We start from the raw sequence: 19218 nt of genomic DNA on the forward strand, positions 1-19218 counted from the left end.
CATAGTGTATTTCTATCATTTTTGGGACGTTGAATGTGATACAAAAGTTAGAGCATAGCAGATTTTCTGGACTCAAACACATCATAAATACTTGCGTTCAGGATCAAACTTATCCAATCCTTCCATCGTTTTCTCGTACCTAGAGATCAAAGATCAGTATCAACTCGATTTCAAACAGAAGGGAGAATTCAGGAGAACGAACATGGTAAACACAATTCCTCCACTTAGAATCAACCGTGCCAGACGTGGTACTGCTCCAGACCAGAGAGTAAAGACACCCTCTTCTTTGACTATCTTCACGGCACACGACAGACTATTCTTGTAATTCTTTCTTGCTTCGAGAGATTGCATTCTGTCCTCATTAGCCCGGAATCAGACGAACGAACCAGCAACAGCGACCTACCTTGTTTTCACTGTATCCAATGGCTGTGTAGCATATCTAATCAACGTGAGCAACCCCTCAGCAACCAGTCAAAAGCGAGACATACACTGTTATCAAACCAGCAACCCCTCCAATCGCAAAAGTGCTAAGTGTTCCGAGCTTTTCGCCGGGAGCAACATAACCCTGCGCAAACTGCTTTAGAGTCGTATAGCTTGAAAACCTCACTGCCGAATTCGCAGCCTGGCGCGCAGTGGTAGGAACAAGTCCTTGAAAAAAGCCCCGAATACCTCTCTCCTTGGCAATAATCTTGCTTCCATGGAGGAATCCTCGCATTCTGGGGTTTGCAGATTTGCGGTCATCGATACTACGGTATAGATATTGATGTCAGTCGCACCGTGCCAGTCTCGTTTCATACGTATCACAGGAACACCACTAACAGCTGAGTCTTGATACTCTCAAACGGCGTTACAGCAAGTAATGACTCTGTAAACCCAGCGCCAAATCCCGCAATAACCGTCCTCGGTCCAGAGATTTTTCCGTCTGCATCTTGAAGAAGGGATTTGAATTTGTCGAACGCAACAAAGCCTGCCAAGAAGTCAGTTGATCGTAGTTTGACCGCATCGCCCACACAAGACCGGAGGCTCTTACGGATTCCAGCCTTCAATGAATTTCCAATTATCAATGTCGTGCACCCGGCATACCACTGCTTGCCGAACGGCGGCCAGGGAAGCTTCTTCGAGTCGGGTAATCGGTGGTTTAATTGGGTTCGTGTCTTTGCAACTGAGAGTCCGGCCGATTAGCAATTTCCAGTCGCAATATCAATATTCGCGACAATAGGCTCGTACATTCTGCGGGATATGTAATTGCTATAATTCATGTGTTAGCTATATAGGTATAGGTATGACTCATGGGTCATGGTGAAGCGTGCGCTGCACTTACCAACCTCAATAGCTCCGGCTGTAGAACCCGCGATAATAGACCGCAGGCTGCTGGCCTAGTGGCTGGTGCGTTAGCAGGGGAGTCAGAACATAAATGAGAGTGTTTGGAGACTACCTTTGGCCGTCGGTCTTCCTCTTTAGACGCCATATCCAAACCCAACGTCAAGGTCGTGAATCTCGAACAATTAACTCCTCGGTTTATTTTATGGGACTCTTAATGGAGCTTAGAGCCTTAGGCTGGTCGGAGGTTCAGTGTCCGACTGCGAAATCGGACTGCGATAAGATTGCGTCTTGGCATAGCTTTACTATAACATCCTCAATGTCCACGCCTCTATACGGATTTAATAATTAATTAATTATAGTTATTTGTTCCGGTTTAATTTCACTGCACTAAATGATTCGGAGGGAAATTTGTCATTTCTAGATTAAGTATAAAACCTGCCGAGTACACATGGCTCTAGAACTCCTCCGTTATTTTTTTCATCGTTTTGTTTTAGCTTTTGGTGCGTGTAGTCAGTCGTATGGAGAGGCAAGGGTAGGATGATAGGTGTAACAGCTCTGGTTCAGAAACAAGACAAATATCGAGTTATTCAACTGAACTGAAGCTGTGGTTGTTGAAGTAGTACTGTGAGTAAACTGGTCGAGAAACGCGGGTCGCTTGGGTGTCCATGACAGTAGTAGACCCCTTACTTGAAGTGTGAAGGAGCCCCCAGCTGACAAAGACTCTGACCCAAAAGCAGAGAAAAGGGCACATATCAAATAGGTGTTGGAGACATTGCCACCAAGGTGAGAAATGGCGGCGTAGGGGTAACGAAAGCGTAGATGCGTTCTGACGAGACGTTCAACTCCCGTCGGCCTTCAGGGATGAAAGCCTGAACTCAATAATAAACAAAGTATTATGCATGGAGCTCCTTAACGAATAAGGCTGCGGACAGCCAGCCCATTGCGCCAGATGGAACGCCATATCCGACAATCAAAGATTTAAAAGCAAACAAACTCATGATCTCCATAGTCACATGTTCCCTATAAATGTCAAGTTCGAGCATCATAGGAAAACGTGAAGGACATCTTAGACATATGATACAATTCTGGTAGCATAACCGTAACTTCATCATTTCCCAGTCATAACAATTTCAAGAAAAAACACTGAAGCCATTGAAGACAGCAAACAAGAGCCGAAACGCGATGCATTTTCCAGAATAAATGTTGGCGCGAAAAGGTCTAAGAAGCTGGAGTTGGTTGAGGTTTGCCACCGTCGTGAGAATGGGCACCCAACGACCTGTGATTATCGTGATGATTGCCACCTCGACGTTGGCCCTGGCCTCTGCCTCGATAATATCCTCGACCACGGTTGGGGCCGAAATAAGCAGCTGCGTGATGGTTAGGCCGACGCTGCTCGCCTCCGTATCTATCGGTCTCTCCCGGTTGTTGTGGCTGCTGTGCGCTGGCTATAGGGCGCGGGATAGTGTCGGGAGACTCGTAAACATACAACTTCTTATCGATAGAGGCAGGGATAGGTTGGATCTCAGTGCCTAGCTCCTGTTCAATCTTATAGAGGTTGAATCTATCCTCCCAGTTGATCAGGTTGATTGCCAGACCGAGATGTCCGAAACGACCTGAACGACCAATACGATGAAGGTACGTCTCAGCATTCTTGGGGAAATCGAAATTGATGACAACGTTCACGGCTTGAATGTCAATACCACGGGTCAGAAGATCGGAACAAACGAGGTTTCGGCAAACACCGTTGCGGAAATCGTGGAAAACGCGGTTTCGATTCTGCTGGAGCATACGAGCGTGAGAATAGAAGCAGGAATAGCCGAGTTCCGTAATTTTCTTCGCCAAGAGCTCCACACGGTTAGTCGAGTTACAAAAGATAATAGATTGGTTAATTTGAAGTTTCGAGAAAAGTGTGTTTAGGCAATGGACTTTCTGTTTCTCTTCAACAAAAGCGTAGTACTGAGTGATACCACGAAGAGTCAGTTCATCCATTAGATTGATTTCGTAGGGATTGCGCATATGCTTGTCCTATAATACAATTAACATTTTGAATCGCTTTATAAAGGATGATAACGTACCTTGAAGGATTTGACAATCATAGGGAAAGTAGCGCTAAACAACATAACCTGACGGTCCTTAGGGTGGAAGGAGAGGAGCTGTTCGATGACCGGTGTGAACTCAGGCGACAGAAGCTTGTCAGCTTCGTCCATAACAAATGTTGGGCACTCGGACAAGTCTGCAACGCCCTTACTAGCCAGATCAAGGACTCTGCCTGGCGTGCCAACAATGATGTGAACAGCATCGTTCAAACGGATAATGTCATCCATCAACCCAGTTCCACCTGTAGTGACCATGACATTGATGCCAAGATGTTTTCCAAGAGTCTTGCAAACCTGGGAGGTTTGGAGAGCAAGTTCTCTGGTAGGTACGAGAATAAGGGCCTGAGTTTTGGTGCTTTTCGGATTTATACGTTCAAGGGTTGGGATGACAAAAGCTGCGGTTTTGCCTGTGCCGTTCTTCGCCCTTGCGAGAATGTCTCTTCCCGTGAGTGCAACAGGTATTGTTTCTTCTTGAATTGGAGATGGTTTTTCAAACCCTGCTTCAAAAATTCCCATCATCAGCTCCCTCTTGATGTAGAAGTCTTCAAATTCAAGCCCCTTTGTTGCAGTGACATCCTTTTTCATCCTATCAGTATTAGATCTCAGCTTTAGAAGGCGATTTCATACCTCAGTCTGTGTTCGTGTGTCTTTGGCTGGAATTTTCAAGCTCTCCTTCCAGGATCCGTCTGCGTTCGCTTCACTATATTATTTTGATTCCATTGAGCAAATTATGCATTCCAAAGATCGAAGGTCTGTCCCTACCCCAATTTTGTATTGCTAAGCTGTGTTGCGAGTGTGTCGGCCATGGCGACGCGTTTCTAGGAATGTAATGCGCAGATTATTTCGCGCGGCAGGGTGAGGAAAGGTATTTAATATTATAGTTTCACGAGAAGTTGCGGGTCAGCACGATCCCGTAGATGTGTCAGTGGTTGATCGAACCCTGCGAATATCTCTGTGGGATGAGGTGTGTTAGAAAGTTGACAGCGACAAATGAGTAGGTGTAAAAAGGGTGAGCTGTAGAAGAACTAGGTGGCGCACATATGCAAATTTCACTCACAGGAACGGGTATAGGTAGGATGAAGACAGGTTGAAATCCTATGTGGAGACGGAGACTCGTTTACGGTGGGACTTTCGAGTCTTGTGTAGTTAAAGGTAGATGCTTTCAAGGTAGGATGTGCGCATTAGTAGCTAAGAAGGGCGTTGAGATAGGCAGATTGGTTTCTTTGAGGCGTGTGGAGGAGGGGAAGTCGTGTCTGCAAAGAGCATGAATTGAAGTTGCGGAAGCGGTGCAGCAACTCGGAGCGCAGAATAGAATGATGGGGAAGCTAAAATCTGTCCAACCACAAGCCGCGCCGCAGGTAGGCGTCGCCGCTTTAGCATACCCTGCACAGGGCCAGATATTATCGTCTACTGCTATCGAAATTTCGAAGCAGAAAAAAAGTACAGAAATTGAAGTTTCACCATTTTTTGGAGTGTTTTCATTTATGCAATAGTGGATTGAAAACTATGGATTGTGGCATCCCATCATGAAAGAAGAGGAGTTACCGCCAAAGGATCAAAAAAGAGAATGCGGATACCGTGAATCGAACACGGGTCTCCTCGGTAAGCTGAGTACTCCACAACGAGGTGTACTAACCTAATAGGTGTGAGTAGATTGACTTGGGATGATGTTGTGAAAGTTGACTTACCACTATACTATATCCGCTGATGGAGGACAACCCAAAGTACGACATTATATTCACAGTTAAAGACTCTGTATTTTACTTGCCCCGCTCACATAAATCCCATCACTAGCTAGATAATAAATTACTCTCCCTATTTAGTAATGAATAGTGCTTTATTGTCCTAAAGAGGCCATACTATAAGGCTCAGTATATAATTTACTTACATACATAATACCATTGTCTCCTCTCGGTATGGGAGGTCTGTACAGTCCAATTCAATGCCGTGCTTTCATGCCAATGAAACATGACTTAAGCCGATGTCTACAATTAGCCAGTTTCGGGCTGTTGTGAGAAGGTTATTTGGAAAGCAGGCAAATCGTTGGAATTGAGGCCAAATATATGGGTAGATATGCGTACACACTGATTGCTGACAGTCCGAAGGTGCTGACACTGCACTGAGATGTTATAAACCGGTTGTAACGCTTTGGGCCTCGCAGCGTTTAGGATTCAGCAACGCGTCAAGCAGAGTAGTAAGTAGAAACGTATCTAACATATGCCTCTGAAGGCATATTTAAACATATTTCTGTGCGTTACTTCATAGAAATAAGCAGCATGTTAAGTATACATATTGTGTTTGTGGTAAATATGTATCCAGTTATCTATGTATACACATGCAGGAGAGAGGGCCTGTCACTTGTACATGTATAGGTAAATAAGGTAAATTCAATATCTAGTCACGTACTTAGCGGTACTAGCCTATATTTAGCAGGTATTCTGGCACTGGTGGTGTCTAATTAAGAAGAAATTGGCCTGATTAGGAAGTATGTATGTATACGTTTTCATATAGAAGCGTTATAGTAATGTTGCTGTAATGTTTCTATTCATACCATATCAGTAAAATTAGCCTCGCATTTAAATTCCTATATATGTTCGAGCGAGTATTCCACTATATTGGTAGATATATCATAAAAATGAATTATTCATCTGTTTCTGCTTGACCGCCTGGGCGTGCTGGGCGGTGCTGACCATGGATACTGCGTTTGGACGCCAGTCAAAAACCAAATTGTAGAATAGACTATTCCTCCCTCTTATCCTCTTACTATGCTACATACTAAGTTCTCTCGTTAGAATAACACCAGTTTATTCATCAAATTAACTCGCAGCAACTCATACCACTGACGCCACTATGGATTCAGATGATAGCTCCAATACCCTAGATGTACTTCGACATCTGATACTGAATATCCTTGGAGAGCACGATGATGATCAGATATTTTCAACGTCCTTAATATCTACTGAAGATTATTACAAACAAAAATTATAACAGGAAATTACCGAGGATGTTTTCAAAATCGCAACCATTCTTACACAAGCTGGTCTGAGCCCACTCAGCTTAATGTGGTTCAATCGAAAAATCTAATCTTCCTTAAAAAGATCTTTCGAAAACTGTCCACCTTTACAAACCACACAATAGATATATGCTCTGACTAATTTGATGTGGAATGAGATGATCAAAGCTAGATCCAAAGATCTACGCTTTCCAGAATGGTATATGCTACTATAAATCCCGGTTTTCGTTGGAAGAAGTGGTCGAAAATGAAAACTAAACACTTTTAGGTATATGCGACTGGGTAAATTTCTTTTGGAAAGCCCTTAATCCTATATAGAACTATGATAACCACTGGGTGGATAGACACAAGGATGAACGAGAAATGGAGAGATGGTGGTAGCACTATCATCAAAACCCAAATTCTCCAAAAGAAAGGCTAGAGCCAGTTACTATGGGGATATTGTCCTCACAAAATTCCAGCAATTGTTGTATCTGTGGGGTTATCCTTATTTTCATTGACTGCCTATATTGACTTTGTTTAGGCACCAGAGAATGGCTCTTTCGAGATCGAATTCCCAAAACTCCGATGGCGACAGCGAAGCGAGACTTGCTTTTTATAACCAATAAAGGGCTAGCTAGAACTCGACAAGCAAACACTTTTGCGGATTTAGCATCTGGTGACCCGCTTGAAATAATAGCGACTCGGCCACGTCGGTATTTCATGGTTCGCAATAATATATCCTGCCATTTGCTGGGCGTTCAAGAAAGAGGTATCTGGATTACTGATAATAGAGGCATACTACAAATATCATGCAAGAGTGATACCGAATACAAAGATCGCGCGAAGAGGATTGATAATAAAAGAGTCAGCTAGAGTGTAACACGGTGGGCTCACCGAGTTCGGGTGTTTATCTGCTAGGCTTGAGATGAGGGTGTTGAAGTTTCATCGTAACCCCGTATAAAGCCAGGAAGCAGTTAAAGTACTAGGACCAATTCTTCGTAGATTCATCCGATATAGTTGTGTACAACTTCCCAAAACCATTAACCACGCCTCTAATCATACATCATGTGGGGCGAAAAGACAAGGTCCTTTGTCCTCGCTCTGGCTCTGCGAGTCTAATATGCGGTCAGCACTAGAACTTTGAAAGAAACATGGATTAATGGGGGCTTACTCTTTGATTCGCACGTCTGGGGCAAGACTGATTTCCGCCCTCGAGCCGGGTGTGATTAGGATAAATTGACGGCCAATTGACCTTCTTGCAGCCAGCATCTGTAGCAGCGTTAGTTAACAAGGCAATCTATCAACCATCCCCAAATACGATGAACTCACGAGCATATCGATAGACATCTTTCGGTTTACAACGTCCATATAAACATCACTGAGCGTCGAGTTTAGTCTTCTTATCCATCTGTATCATCTTTAAGCGACTTACAATTCATCGAGGCAGCGAATAGGCGAGCCCATAGCTTCCCACAGTGACAGAAGCAAGCAAACTTGAGAGAATGACTTCTCTCCGCCAGATAATGTCTTCGCACCGCGACCTGCACTGTCCTTGGTGATGTCTGGCTCAACTTGCAAGTCGAGCAGTTTATTCTCATGATCTGTCAGAAGCCGCCCGCGGAAGCTTCGCTCGCTGAGTAGATATGTAAACTGGGCTTTGGCACGGGAGGAGATATGCGCCCTAAAGTTTCTCCATCGTTCGCGGCGATAATTAATCGTGTTTTTAAAGATCTGAGGTAGATTCAGTGTTAGCATACCAACGCACGAGAAGAAATGACCTCATTCCCGTTTCTAACCTGTTCAATCTTCTCCAGCTCATTCAGCTGCCTTTCAGCGTTTTTGAATGCATTGTCAGCCCTCAATAATTCGGCTGCAATCTCTTCTCTCGACGCGCCCATCCTAGTAAAAGAAGTCAGATATCGGCTAAGTGATCTAGTCATGCAAACTAACTGTTGGTCAAAGCGATCTAGTTCCTTGTACAGTTTTTCGAGCTTCCTATCGAGGCTATCCGGAGTTTGTCCTGGATCAACAGGAACTCTGGGAGATACGATGCTAGCCTGTTCACTGTAACTGACAATACGCTCTTCCATCTCTTCTTGGTCCTTGCAAACCCGAGCTTTGTCTAGCTTCAATTCTTCGATGCGCGAAAATACGGCGTTCTTTTCAGCGAGAGCTTCCAGCCTTTGCTCCTCAACTTTCTGGCGTTCGTTGTCAGCAATTCGAACCTGTTCTTCTTGCGCTTTAATCTCTTCGTCCTTTGCCGCAAGCTGACGCCTAGATTCCTTCAAAGAATTCATTATAGCTCTCATAGCAACTTCAGACTCTTTGTAGGAGTTATCGCTGAGCATTTTTTGTTCCTCAGCTTCTTGTAGAGATTCTTTCAGAACATCCAGGCGTCCATCCACAACATGGTCTTTTTCAATAGCATCCTTAAGCTCCTCAGCCTGATCCTCAAGGCGTTGTACTTGGATACGTAAATCATCTTCTTCTTTCTTATGGCGAGCCAGAGCCTGTTTGCAACGTTCAAGTTTGCTCCGCGATAAAGCCAGTTCTTGTTCCATAGCAACCATATGCGTTTTAAGTGCTTGAACATTCTCTTTTTGAACTCTAAGAGATGGTTATCAAACCTGTTACAAAGGAATAGTAGATCGACATACCTTATTTGGGAATCTATGTCTGTTCTCATGCGCGGTTTCCCCGTATATGGAGCAATCGGGGACTGGCTTGGTTCTCCTGTGCGTCCGTAAGATAGCGTAACGCCTCGACGTCGGTCAGCTGCATCAATGCAGAAACAGCGTTTCACATTCCTTAAGCGAGGCCCTTCAAAAAGGACCGTTGATGCTTCCTCGACGTTTTCTATAAGGACCATTTGCTCGATTCCGTGGTTGATGATTAATTGCCGACGAACCAAATCGTTATCAATCTGGTGGGCGTGAGATAGACACTAAAAGAAGTAGAACGGCATTCACTCACATCAAGAACTCTCAAGACAGTTTCGAACCGCGGGTCTGGTTCGTGCTGGGAAGTGTCGATACTGCCTTCAGTACCAATGAGAATCGGGCAGACGCTAAGATACCATTAGATGAAATTCGTTGGTAATATTTGAGGAACCGCACCAGTTAACTTTATGCATAATTTTGGTGAGGGTATTCATGTCTTTTTTCGAGGTCACAATGAAACTGCCGAGTGTACTGTTAAGTGATTGTTCCAAAACAGCAGACCACTCTGGTTTCAGAAGCTTAACATGATGGCCAACTGGTCCGACGGGATGTCGATCAAATGATCTTTCATCGCTGATGGCTCTTAATAACAATGGCAATTTGTCAGAGAAACCTCCATCAGATTGACCACGATCTTTAGTCAAAGCTTGAAGAGAAGTTTCGGCCTGATCAATATTCACTTTCTGCTGACGAAGAGGCGCATGTTTTTGTTTCACATCACCTTCTGCCGTGCGTACTTCATCCTCAAAAAGAGTAGATTTATTCCGGTGCTCTTCGTAGGCTTGCCGGATATCCTCTACCTCAAGTCTTCGTTGTTTGAGTTCTTCTTGTCTACGGGCGTAACTACCACCGTCAATATCTGCAAGCCGCCGATTTTCTTCGGCAATATCTTGTCTGAATTTTGCAATACTGGCATCGGCTGTTTTAACGTGTTCATGAATTTCCCGTTGTTGGGCCTATATCTGTGTTTAGAACATAGATTGCGAACCAGTTGAAACTCGACTTACCTGCATATCGTGACGATCGCTCATCTGTGAGTCATTATGTTCTTTTAATTCTTTTCTCTCGTCTTTGGCTTGGTTTAATGCCGCCTTTGTATCTTCTAACACTTGAGACGCAGTGTCGCATTCTCGCTGTGCTTGCTGGTAGACGTCGTCAAGAGCTGGAATTCCAGATTCAGCCGTGGTAATGCTCTCGTTGGCTTTGTCTACACGTTTCTGGTAGTAATCGCGGGCCTAGAACAAGATATGAGCGTTGAAATACTAAGCACAAGTCCCTAGACATCATATACGCACTCTTTCAAGTTCCTCAACCTGCGCCCACGCCATCTGCCCTCGCAAATTCGCGACACGTTCCCTTAGGGAACTCCTTTGATCTGAGAGTTCTAAACGTCGCTTTGCCTTGTCCTTTTCATCTTGTAGGGCCTTGACGTCGTCTTTCCGAACACTGAGTTTCTGCTTGATTTGGTCCACGTATTCCTCAATGAGGCGATAATCATGATCCAGTTGTTCCAGCTGCACGCCTTTTACGAAAAACTTGTATTTCTCTGCCGCACTGGATGAGCTCAAAAACTGACGAGCCATATCCTGTGAGAGCACATTCATAGGGTTGTCGATCTGTAGATTGAAAAAGTCCGTGATCGCGTCCAAATCGGCCCTTTTGGTGGAGACTATCTTGCCTCCTTCATTTTTTACTTTGAATCCGGAGGTCCCATGCTTTGAGAAATGACGCTCCACAATGATAGACTTGCCAAAATCGTCTGGCATGTAAGCGCCATCCCCTTGGTTTTTTATGCGTACAATGATGGTACATGACCTGTAAATATATGAGTATATTGCCTGTCACCAAAGGTAAGGGGCATCTAATTCAATAGTAAAGAGATATAACTCACTCTTTCCCCTCTTTGATAAAACTTTTCAGATTTTGACCTCTGTTTGTCGCGGAGGCTTTCCCTCCCAAGCATAGAGTAAGCGCAGTCAGAATGGCGCTCTTCCCACTTCCATTCTTGCCGACAATGAAGTTGATCAACGGCCCCAGTTCAACTGAAAAATGTTCATGGCACATGAAATTAAAGCAATCTACACGCTCGATGATGCCGTGATCGGCAGGAACGTTCGCCTCGTCGGTATGAAACGAGTATTTGTCGTGAATGAGCTGTGTTGCCTGAAACTCCAAGGCATCTTCGTTCACGACTTGGATTCCTGCCGATTCCCATGGTCGTTCAGTTGCATCATCTGCGAATTCTGCGCTCGATTCCGGTGAGGAGGTGCTGGGAGATGTGCGACGTCGTTTGCTCTATTGACATTATCGTTAGAAGTCATTTACTGGTATCAAGATAAGGGTAGGAAAATTACAGAATCCGAGTTGGAGCTGGCATCTGAATCGCTATCATCTAGAGTTGACAGCCCACGCTTTAGTGGCGCCATAGTTCGCCTACACAGCTTGGCTGGTAAATTGCTTTCTTGAATGTGCTCAAAAGCGAAAGACGCGCCGCCACAACGCGGGTGCGCGTTTGTCACGGGACCAAGCAACATTGGGGGGACTAGCACTATGTCCCTTTCTGGTCAGCAACAGTCGCAGTCAGAATACCAGAACTGCATGCAGATTGTATTTGTTCTGTGCTGAGCGACCAAAAAGATTCATACTATGGCTATCGAGGAATACAGAGACCATCCAATTACTCCATATAGTAAGCGCCACCCAGCGAACGTAGAAATAAAGTGATCAGTCACGCCAATGCCCATGTCCAAATGCAAAATTCCATCTACCTTCCCTCATGCAAAACGGTATACATATCTGCTTGCTTGTCCTTAAGTTCTCGAACAGGAAAGCACCAGTATGATATCTAAGTGTCCAAAGTCAATGTTCTATCCCCGCTGGTAACCAGTCATGTTAGCTGACTGACAACCCCAATCCATCAAACGACTATTAAGGCCAACAAAATTGGAGACAGGGAATGTAAGTCATGGGGTCGACCATCTTGTCGAGGATCTCAAAAGAAAAGGAAGCGAGTTGACATATATATCCCATCCACCATCCTATTTATCACGTGGAATAGGTTCCGTGGCAATCTGGCTGCCTGTCGTACATAGGCCTATTTCGATTGAGAGACAAAATCAGTCAAATATACTCTGCTTATGTTTCAGCCTAATCAAAGCATATAAACCAGAATATAGCTCTTTAACTGATTAAATCAACTGCCTTCGATTATTGGGTATGGGCTCCCATGATCTCATACGCGGTAGTTAGCAATTGACAAGTACATGTATTGCTTTATTTAAAAAGACTCACCCCTCGCCACCGACTGTAACATCAATGTAAGCAGTTGCTGGGCTATATATTCATCAACATACAATGGAATATCTATCAAATGAATCGCTAGCTTACTATGTGTATCCGCGCATGTCAGGCTTGATATGCTTCGTTGCTGGTATACATGCGCCCCATCCAAGTTGCTTTCCGCAACCCAACAAAGATTGTCAATGGGGAGATACAAATCGCTTGTCCCGGCAGTTTGTTGCAACAATTTTAATGACACTATTTCGTTATTTAGAGGGAGTAGTGGTAATAATCAATGTTATGGGGTAGAGAAGCATACTCTCAATACTCAGGCAAATGGATCTCGATGCATTTGAAAAGAGCAGACGATAATCCTTTGTCTTCAAGTTTATAACAAGCTTCAAAGTCGCATCTGGTAAGTGGTAGTCGTAAACCATTAAAAGCCCAAGGCCTCTGCCGAGAGCCGTTAATGTTCTATCAAAGGTGTAAATATTGATCGCTTGAAAACATACAGCTCGAATATGGGCTTCTCATATCGTTGGATCTGTTGAACTTTGAGCAGGAGTAACCCCTCCTGCAAATGCCTTAGCTGTTGAACAAGATATGTTGCTGCTATACATATTAGTAAAGCCTACACAATTGGATATTACCCTTACAATCCCCATCTAGAAGCTCTATCTCCACGTATACTCTTTTTACCATATTATCCCGGCCATCCTTAGTTCTAGAGATGCAGTCCGTCCGAGAAATAAGGACGTGTGATGCATTTTCGCCGCGTGTGATATCTGTATGATCATCCACTATGAAAAGATAAGCTCGCTTGTAAGTTCAAAGAAGAGAAACTAGCTCACCAATAAGAGTAAATTCCGATATATCATCCTCTACTAAGTCCATGTTTTGCATATTCGAACTGGTATTCAATATAACACCAGCAGTTTCACTAAATAACCACCCTCCTTCACCAGTCAGATTCCGATAGTGGACCAACTGTACTGTTTCAATAGGACCAGTAGAGTAGCTATGTCCATTGGCTGTCATCTTCACATTTCCTATGCTCTTATATAACCGATGTGTGTCACTTCGACTAAGTGTTAGAAAGAGTGTTAACAAGGGGTTTGTCAATGGCATACCAAAGCATATTCAGGACTGAGATCACTGGGAGGTGTGTATATGGGTTGATGGACGGAAACACCATTAATGAGCCCATTGCTCGATGGATTGCTGAGCTAGCGGCGATGGTTGCGAGCTCGGATATCGTGTTTTCGAATGCAGCTAGTTCTTCTTTGTGTCAGTTTTCTGTTAGCGCTAGGATACGAAACCTTGCGTACTCGATGGGGTTATATTTCGCAATATTAAGGACGTGAGCCGAGAAGTTCTGCTAGAGGAAAGCCATATCTTCCAAGATTTGGGGTCCCCATTTAGGCAGACAATCAGGCTCATAGGAGATACTAGGCGGGATATTAGGCCCACGTATGAGGAAGAATATGAGCTGAAGACGTACAGAAGTATTGTGCCAACTCTCCATCATGGATGTCCCCGTACATGGTTCGTCGCAGTTGACAATTACACTTGAAGACTGGCTTATTCGAAGTCTCGAGCCATTCGGGATTGAAGGAAGCGTTATCACATATAGGTACCGTGTCATAGGTCTCAGGATTCTCCGGATGCAACGAAAAAGTCAACTCCAATGGCTTTTCCTGTGGTTCTGGAGAAAATTTATGGAAGCTCATCGTCCGGCCGTTCAGATTGCTCGTGAACCAGATATAGATTTCTCGGAGCATTCTATGAGCGTCTTCTACATGATGGCCTATCCTCTGGTTTGTTTCGCTAGAGAAAACTGTTTAACTAGCAAATTACGCATAAGAGGAGGGGAAATCCTACCTGTTCATTACTGCAATCATAAGATTTAAGCTGTTAATATGAACTCCGAGATTATGCTGCAGCCTCGCCAGATCGCCTCCTTCCCTTGTCCATCGCACCTTCTTCCAGTTCTTCCGGATCTCCTCACGCCATCGTTTCTTCTGTGATTCACCTGCATCGCCTTGATCCTCTATGACCATGTACTTGCTTACGAGCGTTTCGAGATGTTCAAGCGTGAAGCGGCAGTTCTGCAGGATGGGTGTAATACTATTACCAGAGTCCGCGTTATCCTCTCTGGAATGCTGTGGAGACAGTGACTTCAAAGAGTCCAGTGCATGGGAGAGCGAGTTGAGTTGATTCTGCACTTCCTGAAACTCCGCGGGCGCTGACTTCCTACCCGAAGTGAATGCCTGCGAGATGCTCCAGGCGAGATTGCATAACATCAAAATATCACCGATCGATATTTGAAACGCCATGGCTCTGGAATGTTATTTAGAGAGAAACAGCAGATAGTGATGAGATAGGTGGTGATTCTGAAGGAAACTGTCCACTGTTGTTGGGGGATTCTGATGATCCCTCCACGCAATCAGAGAACACGAGGCTGTGCGAGGCTGACAGGCGTGCATTGTGCAAGGCTAGGTGGATGGAAGGCATTTACTATAAATGGGCAGTGCCATCCTTTTAATTTTCCCATATGTTCTGTTGATGCATCTCATATATCCACCGAGTGATCGGCTTAAAGACACAGGGTCTTTTAGTGCTGCGGTCAAGATATTCTTCTCTAGACGCCATCCTCATCGTGATGGATGTACTTGATCGGCTCCAATCCGGGCTGTTCTTCCATCAGCCCAGCATCACAGACTCGGGGCTGAGCATCAACCACCCTACACCCTTATGGGCCCAAACTGTGTCCAACGTTGACTATAACTATGTTCAACCCCCAGACACTCATCATGCCCCTAGTCCAACCCACGCTCCATCTCATACTCGCCTAATTCCACTACCACTGTTGAGCGTCTCGGTTGATGTGGATATGCACGGAAGACTATGCACCACAAAGGTCACCCAGCAATTCAGCAACACTTCCTCTTCTACCGCACAAAATGCGAAATATGTCTTCCCTACTTATGATGGTTCTGTCGTCACTACCTTTCGCTGCTGGATTGGCAATGACAGACTTCTCGAAGGAGCTGTGAAAGCTAAAGAAGAGGCACAGGCAGACTTTCAACACGCTGTCTCCCAGCACAAGGTAGCCGTATTGGTTGAAGAACTGGCACCAGAAGTTTTGGAGACTAACGTGGGAAATATCCCTGGCCAGACGACGGTAAAGATTGAGATCATCTACACCAACCTCCTGAAGGTAGACAATAGTAGCGGAGGATTGGTCTTCACGATTCCGACATCTATCGCGCCGCGATATGGAGTAGCTCCGGATGGGTATAGTGTAAACCAGTCCTTACTCACTGAAGGCCTGCGAGTCAAAGTCCAAGCATCAATGCCGGCAGTCATCCGCAAGATTGAGTCGCCATCGCATCCAATTTCAGTTGAGATTGGGGCAGTTCCCCACCATAGTTTTGAAAATTTCGCTGCTGGAGCTTCATCAGAGACATTTGATTTTTCGAAAGGACGCGCTACATTAGCAGGCAGATCGACAGCACTTGACCGGGATTTCGTCCTACACATACTGTGCAGCTCTCGGGAATTGACAAAGTCGCAAGCTCTTGCTGCAACACAACCTGACCAACCCAGCCTCTCCACAGTTGCAGTGACAATACACCCCGGAGATTTGTTCCTGCAGAATGTTGACATGGAGGACTTCGACGGTGAGATTATCTTCATGGCAGATAGGTCTGGCTCGATGCATTCAAAGATTCATTCTCTGATCAATGTGATGAATATTTTCTTGAGGAGCCTCCCTCAAAAATGCTCATTTAACATCGCCTCGTTCGGCTCCAGCTTTGCATGGTTGTGGCCTGCCTCGGAGAAATACAACCAAGAGAACCTGGATATTGCATCGCAACATGTTGGATCATTTGAAGCAAATTTTGGAGGTACCGAGATCTATTTGGCATTACAAAGTGTGCTAGATCACTACAATAAAAGGAGTGACGTGGTAACTAGTGTGATTCTGCTGACAGATGGAGAAGTTTGGGATGTGGACAATGTGATCCAGCTAGTGAGAAGAGCGGTGTCAAGGAGTGGGTCAAATATAAGATTCTTCTCGATCGGCATTGGAGATCGAGTCTCTCATCGTTTGGTTGAGGGCATTGGACAGCAGGGGGGCGGCTATGCAGAAGTTGTACATGAATCTTTAATGGGTTCATGGCAGGAAAGAGTGATACAGATGTTGAAGGCAGCGTTAACACCATCTCATCTTCAATGCGAAGTGGATCTCGGCCAGGAATTTACGACAAGGTCTTCTGAGAGGCAGATTTCTGGATATACCGTACACTGCCCGGCAATGATCAAGGCTCCGCATCATATACCTGTGCTGAATACCTTCTCATATTTTACTCTCTACTACATGTTGGAGAGCGAGTTAGAGTCGCTACCCGCAACTGTTACTGTGTCTGTAACAACTGACAAGGGAGAGAGGCTCACAGCACAGTTGCCACTGCGAAAGGTGACCGACCAAATAGCCATCCACCATCTTGCGGCAAAGGCATTGATGAACGACTATGAAACAGGACAAAGCTGGCTGGATACTCTAAATTCAAATCTGAAGTCCACCAATCCAGCAGCATTTGACAAGATTTTGGAGCAACAGGCACAACACCTTGGACAGAAATGGTCCATCACTGGCAAGTGGACGAGCTATGTTGCCATTGATCGTACGAGTGCCCAGCACCACGAAATATCAGTCCGTAAAGTGAATACTATCGATATATCTCAGCTAACCCGTCCACGGTATACATCCAGCTTCTCTCCCTGGCTCCCTATCGAATCCCCCAGCGTTATGGCTACTCAAGCTACTGCCACCTACCCTCCCACCCAAAGTAATATCGACCGTGTACTCAGAGGCCCAACAAAAACGGGTAACCTTCGCAATTATGTACAAGGCGTGCAGACGCCGCACTGTACAAGTGCGAGAAGCAACAATTGCTGGAACACCATTCAGTCACTTCAATCATGTACGTACTCTGACTCTTTCTACTCAGCATCGGACGAGAATCCATGGGTCCCCTACTCTAAAACCCCTGTTGCTGACAACAAGCCCGCCTTCCCAGCGGCACCGCCGACACTATCTGCACAGCAGTTCTATGACGCACGGAATATAAAGGTAAGTAATAATTTATGTACTTTCCGGCAAGTGGCCCATATTGAACATGACTATAGCATCCCGCGAAGATAGCGGCCGCTGTTGAGAACGCAAACACAGCTGCTACTCCTACACCGATTACTCCTCAGCATACTCCTCAGCATCCTCCTCAGCATCCTAATTCCTTCAACAAAAATGTACCGACGGATTCTATGAAAACCACCCAGCAACAGCCTACTCCGGTTTTGGTACATTCAATTGTTCCACAGCAACCAGATCCCAGCCCCTCAAATTTTGATGACTTTAGCATGCCAGGTGTAAGTGCTTGTTGGACTCTAATTTCTCAATATAAGCTAATATTCAAATTCAGCCATCTGGCTTCAATTTTGATTTCGGTGCTCTTGAAAACCCAGATATTCAAGATTTCGATTTTGACTCATTCCTAAACACTGATGGCGACACGACTGGTTTTAGATCTGACCCGAGCATCAGCTACTCTGCAGACGATGTAGAGAAGGGTAGTGGGATTCCTCCGTTTGATTCCAATGACGGCAGCCAAAGTCAAAACAATATTCAGCAAGAGTGCACATCCCGACCTCTTCAGTTACCTCCTCAAAGTACTCAACCAGAGAGGGATCAAGAGTACGGACGGACACGCCACTTTGTCGAACGTAGCAATGATCTTGCTACTGGAAGTATTCCCCCCACCGATTATTGCGGACAACACGCAAGCCAACAAAGTTATCACTTAGGGAGATATGCATCTCTACCAGAACCAGCTCGACGAACCAATGGCCGGCCCCCCCAATCTATTTCCTCCGCAGCCTACGAGGAAGATTATCACCAGATAACTGATCAGTCGCCGTGTGCTACCCAAGCAGCTAGTCTTCGTGCCATTAAAGACTCCTCCGAACAGCCTATAGAGGAAACACAGCCCTATATACAGGCGAAAGAAATCCTTTCCCTAGAGAAAATACTATTTACGCAAGGGGCGGATGGTAAGTTTCATCTCGACGGCGTTGTGTTGAGCGATGCCCTGAGTCAGCAATGCGGGACCACGGTGCTAGAACTGTTCCTAGACTCCATATTTGAAGATAATGTGTCCACCCAAAGAGGTACAGACTTCAGATTTCTTCACCTCAATATTCTTGCTGTCATCTATATAACAGTCCAACACGCCGCTTCAAAGGACCTTTGGGAGCTCCAGGTAGCCAAGGCGCGTCAATGGATCAAGCAGAAGATGACCGAGTTATTGAAGGACAAGGGTGACCTAGAGAAACCACAAGAAATATCACTGGAAGAGCTGGAAAGGTCTATTATTAAAGAGCTGCATGGAAATGATTTGTGAACGTGAAAGTGGCGATGAGGCTCAGAGAGGAGAAAGGTAACTTTGTCAAGCTTACACGAGAGTAACACCTAGAAAACACATCCATAAAGGACGCATGCGAGTCTTTTTTTGAACCATTGTGGTAGCGCAAGCTATTGGACTGAGTTGCCAAAAATATATTATGAAGGGAGAAGGGTGTACTCCGTAGCGCCCGAAGAAAAAAGTTGGGCTGGTGTGAGTGTATGTTTCGGATCTGGTTGGTGACCTGGTAATCCCATCTCTAAGATTTTCTAATTCTTGCCGTATCACCAATAAATGCTCGATCTGAAAATGACTACAAGCACACAATAGGGGGGTTC

The 19218-nt window shown here is 45.1% G+C and overlaps 6 protein-coding genes and 1 non-coding gene across 7 annotated transcripts; 1 reads left to right on the forward strand and 6 right to left on the reverse strand.

Moving 5' to 3' along the window:
• Positions 1-81: 81 nt before the first annotated feature.
• BGW36DRAFT_434167 (putative mitochondrial tricarboxylate transporter) lies at positions 82-1468 on the reverse strand (the record flags this gene model as incomplete). Its single annotated transcript, XM_046221381.1, has 9 exons — positions 82-139; positions 203-352; positions 404-439; positions 489-746; positions 820-967; positions 1031-1162; positions 1228-1248; positions 1322-1376; positions 1436-1468. The coding sequence occupies 9 exons, from the start codon at positions 1466-1468 to the stop codon at positions 82-84; spliced, it is 891 nt and encodes a 296-aa protein (XP_046065351.1).
• A 1073-nt stretch (positions 1469-2541) lies between these two features.
• BGW36DRAFT_309551 (putative DEAD-box RNA helicase Dhh1/Vad1) lies at positions 2542-4225 on the reverse strand (the record flags this gene model as incomplete). Its single annotated transcript, XM_046212416.1, has 4 exons — positions 2542-3348; positions 3399-3995; positions 4047-4119; positions 4182-4225. 4 exons carry the CDS (start codon positions 4223-4225, stop codon positions 2542-2544), a joined length of 1521 nt encoding a protein of 506 aa, XP_046065352.1.
• Positions 4226-4987: 762 nt separating this feature from the next.
• On the reverse strand, positions 4988-5124 carry BGW36DRAFT_t83. Its single transcript has one exon. It is a non-coding gene; the product is annotated as a tRNA-Cys (tRNA).
• A 2182-nt stretch (positions 5125-7306) lies between these two features.
• On the reverse strand, positions 7307-9181 carry BGW36DRAFT_81307 (P-loop containing nucleoside triphosphate hydrolase protein). The gene is made up of 8 exons (XM_046222607.1): positions 9072-9181; positions 8897-9021; positions 8365-8570; positions 8211-8313; positions 7847-8145; positions 7744-7792; positions 7586-7683; positions 7307-7529 (listed from the first exon to the last, which is right to left on the reverse strand). Exons 2-8 carry the CDS (start codon positions 9005-9007, stop codon positions 7478-7480), a joined length of 918 nt encoding a protein of 305 aa, XP_046065353.1. The 5' UTR covers positions 9008-9021; positions 9072-9181; the 3' UTR covers positions 7307-7477.
• Positions 9182-10417: 1236 nt separating this feature from the next.
• On the reverse strand, positions 10418-11668 carry BGW36DRAFT_402375 (P-loop containing nucleoside triphosphate hydrolase protein; the record flags this gene model as incomplete). Its single annotated transcript, XM_046218856.1, has 3 exons — positions 10418-10949; positions 11026-11335; positions 11545-11668. 3 exons carry the CDS (start codon positions 11666-11668, stop codon positions 10418-10420), a joined length of 966 nt encoding a protein of 321 aa, XP_046065354.1.
• A 753-nt stretch (positions 11669-12421) lies between these two features.
• BGW36DRAFT_412822 (uncharacterized protein) lies at positions 12422-14749 on the reverse strand (the record flags this gene model as incomplete). The annotated part of the gene is made up of 11 exons (XM_046219221.1): positions 12422-12467; positions 12488-12497; positions 12522-12671; positions 12733-12887; positions 12926-13022; positions 13070-13213; positions 13265-13497; positions 13544-13691; positions 13742-13861; positions 13915-14240; positions 14295-14749. 11 exons carry the CDS (start codon positions 14747-14749, stop codon positions 12422-12424), a joined length of 1884 nt encoding a protein of 627 aa, XP_046065355.1.
• A 326-nt stretch (positions 14750-15075) lies between these two features.
• Positions 15076-18880, forward strand: BGW36DRAFT_412823 (von Willebrand factor type A domain-containing protein; the record flags this gene model as incomplete). The annotated part of the gene is made up of 4 exons (XM_046219222.1): positions 15076-17404; positions 17501-17553; positions 17610-17849; positions 17903-18880. 4 exons carry the CDS (start codon positions 15076-15078, stop codon positions 18878-18880), a joined length of 3600 nt encoding a protein of 1199 aa, XP_046065356.1.
• Between the last annotated feature and the right edge of the window lie 338 nt (positions 18881-19218).

Source organism: Talaromyces proteolyticus (assembly GCF_021365285.1).
Source record: "Talaromyces proteolyticus strain PMI_201 chromosome Unknown BGW36scaffold_17, whole genome shotgun sequence".
Taxonomy (NCBI): Eukaryota; Fungi; Ascomycota; class Eurotiomycetes; order Eurotiales; family Trichocomaceae; genus Talaromyces; species Talaromyces proteolyticus.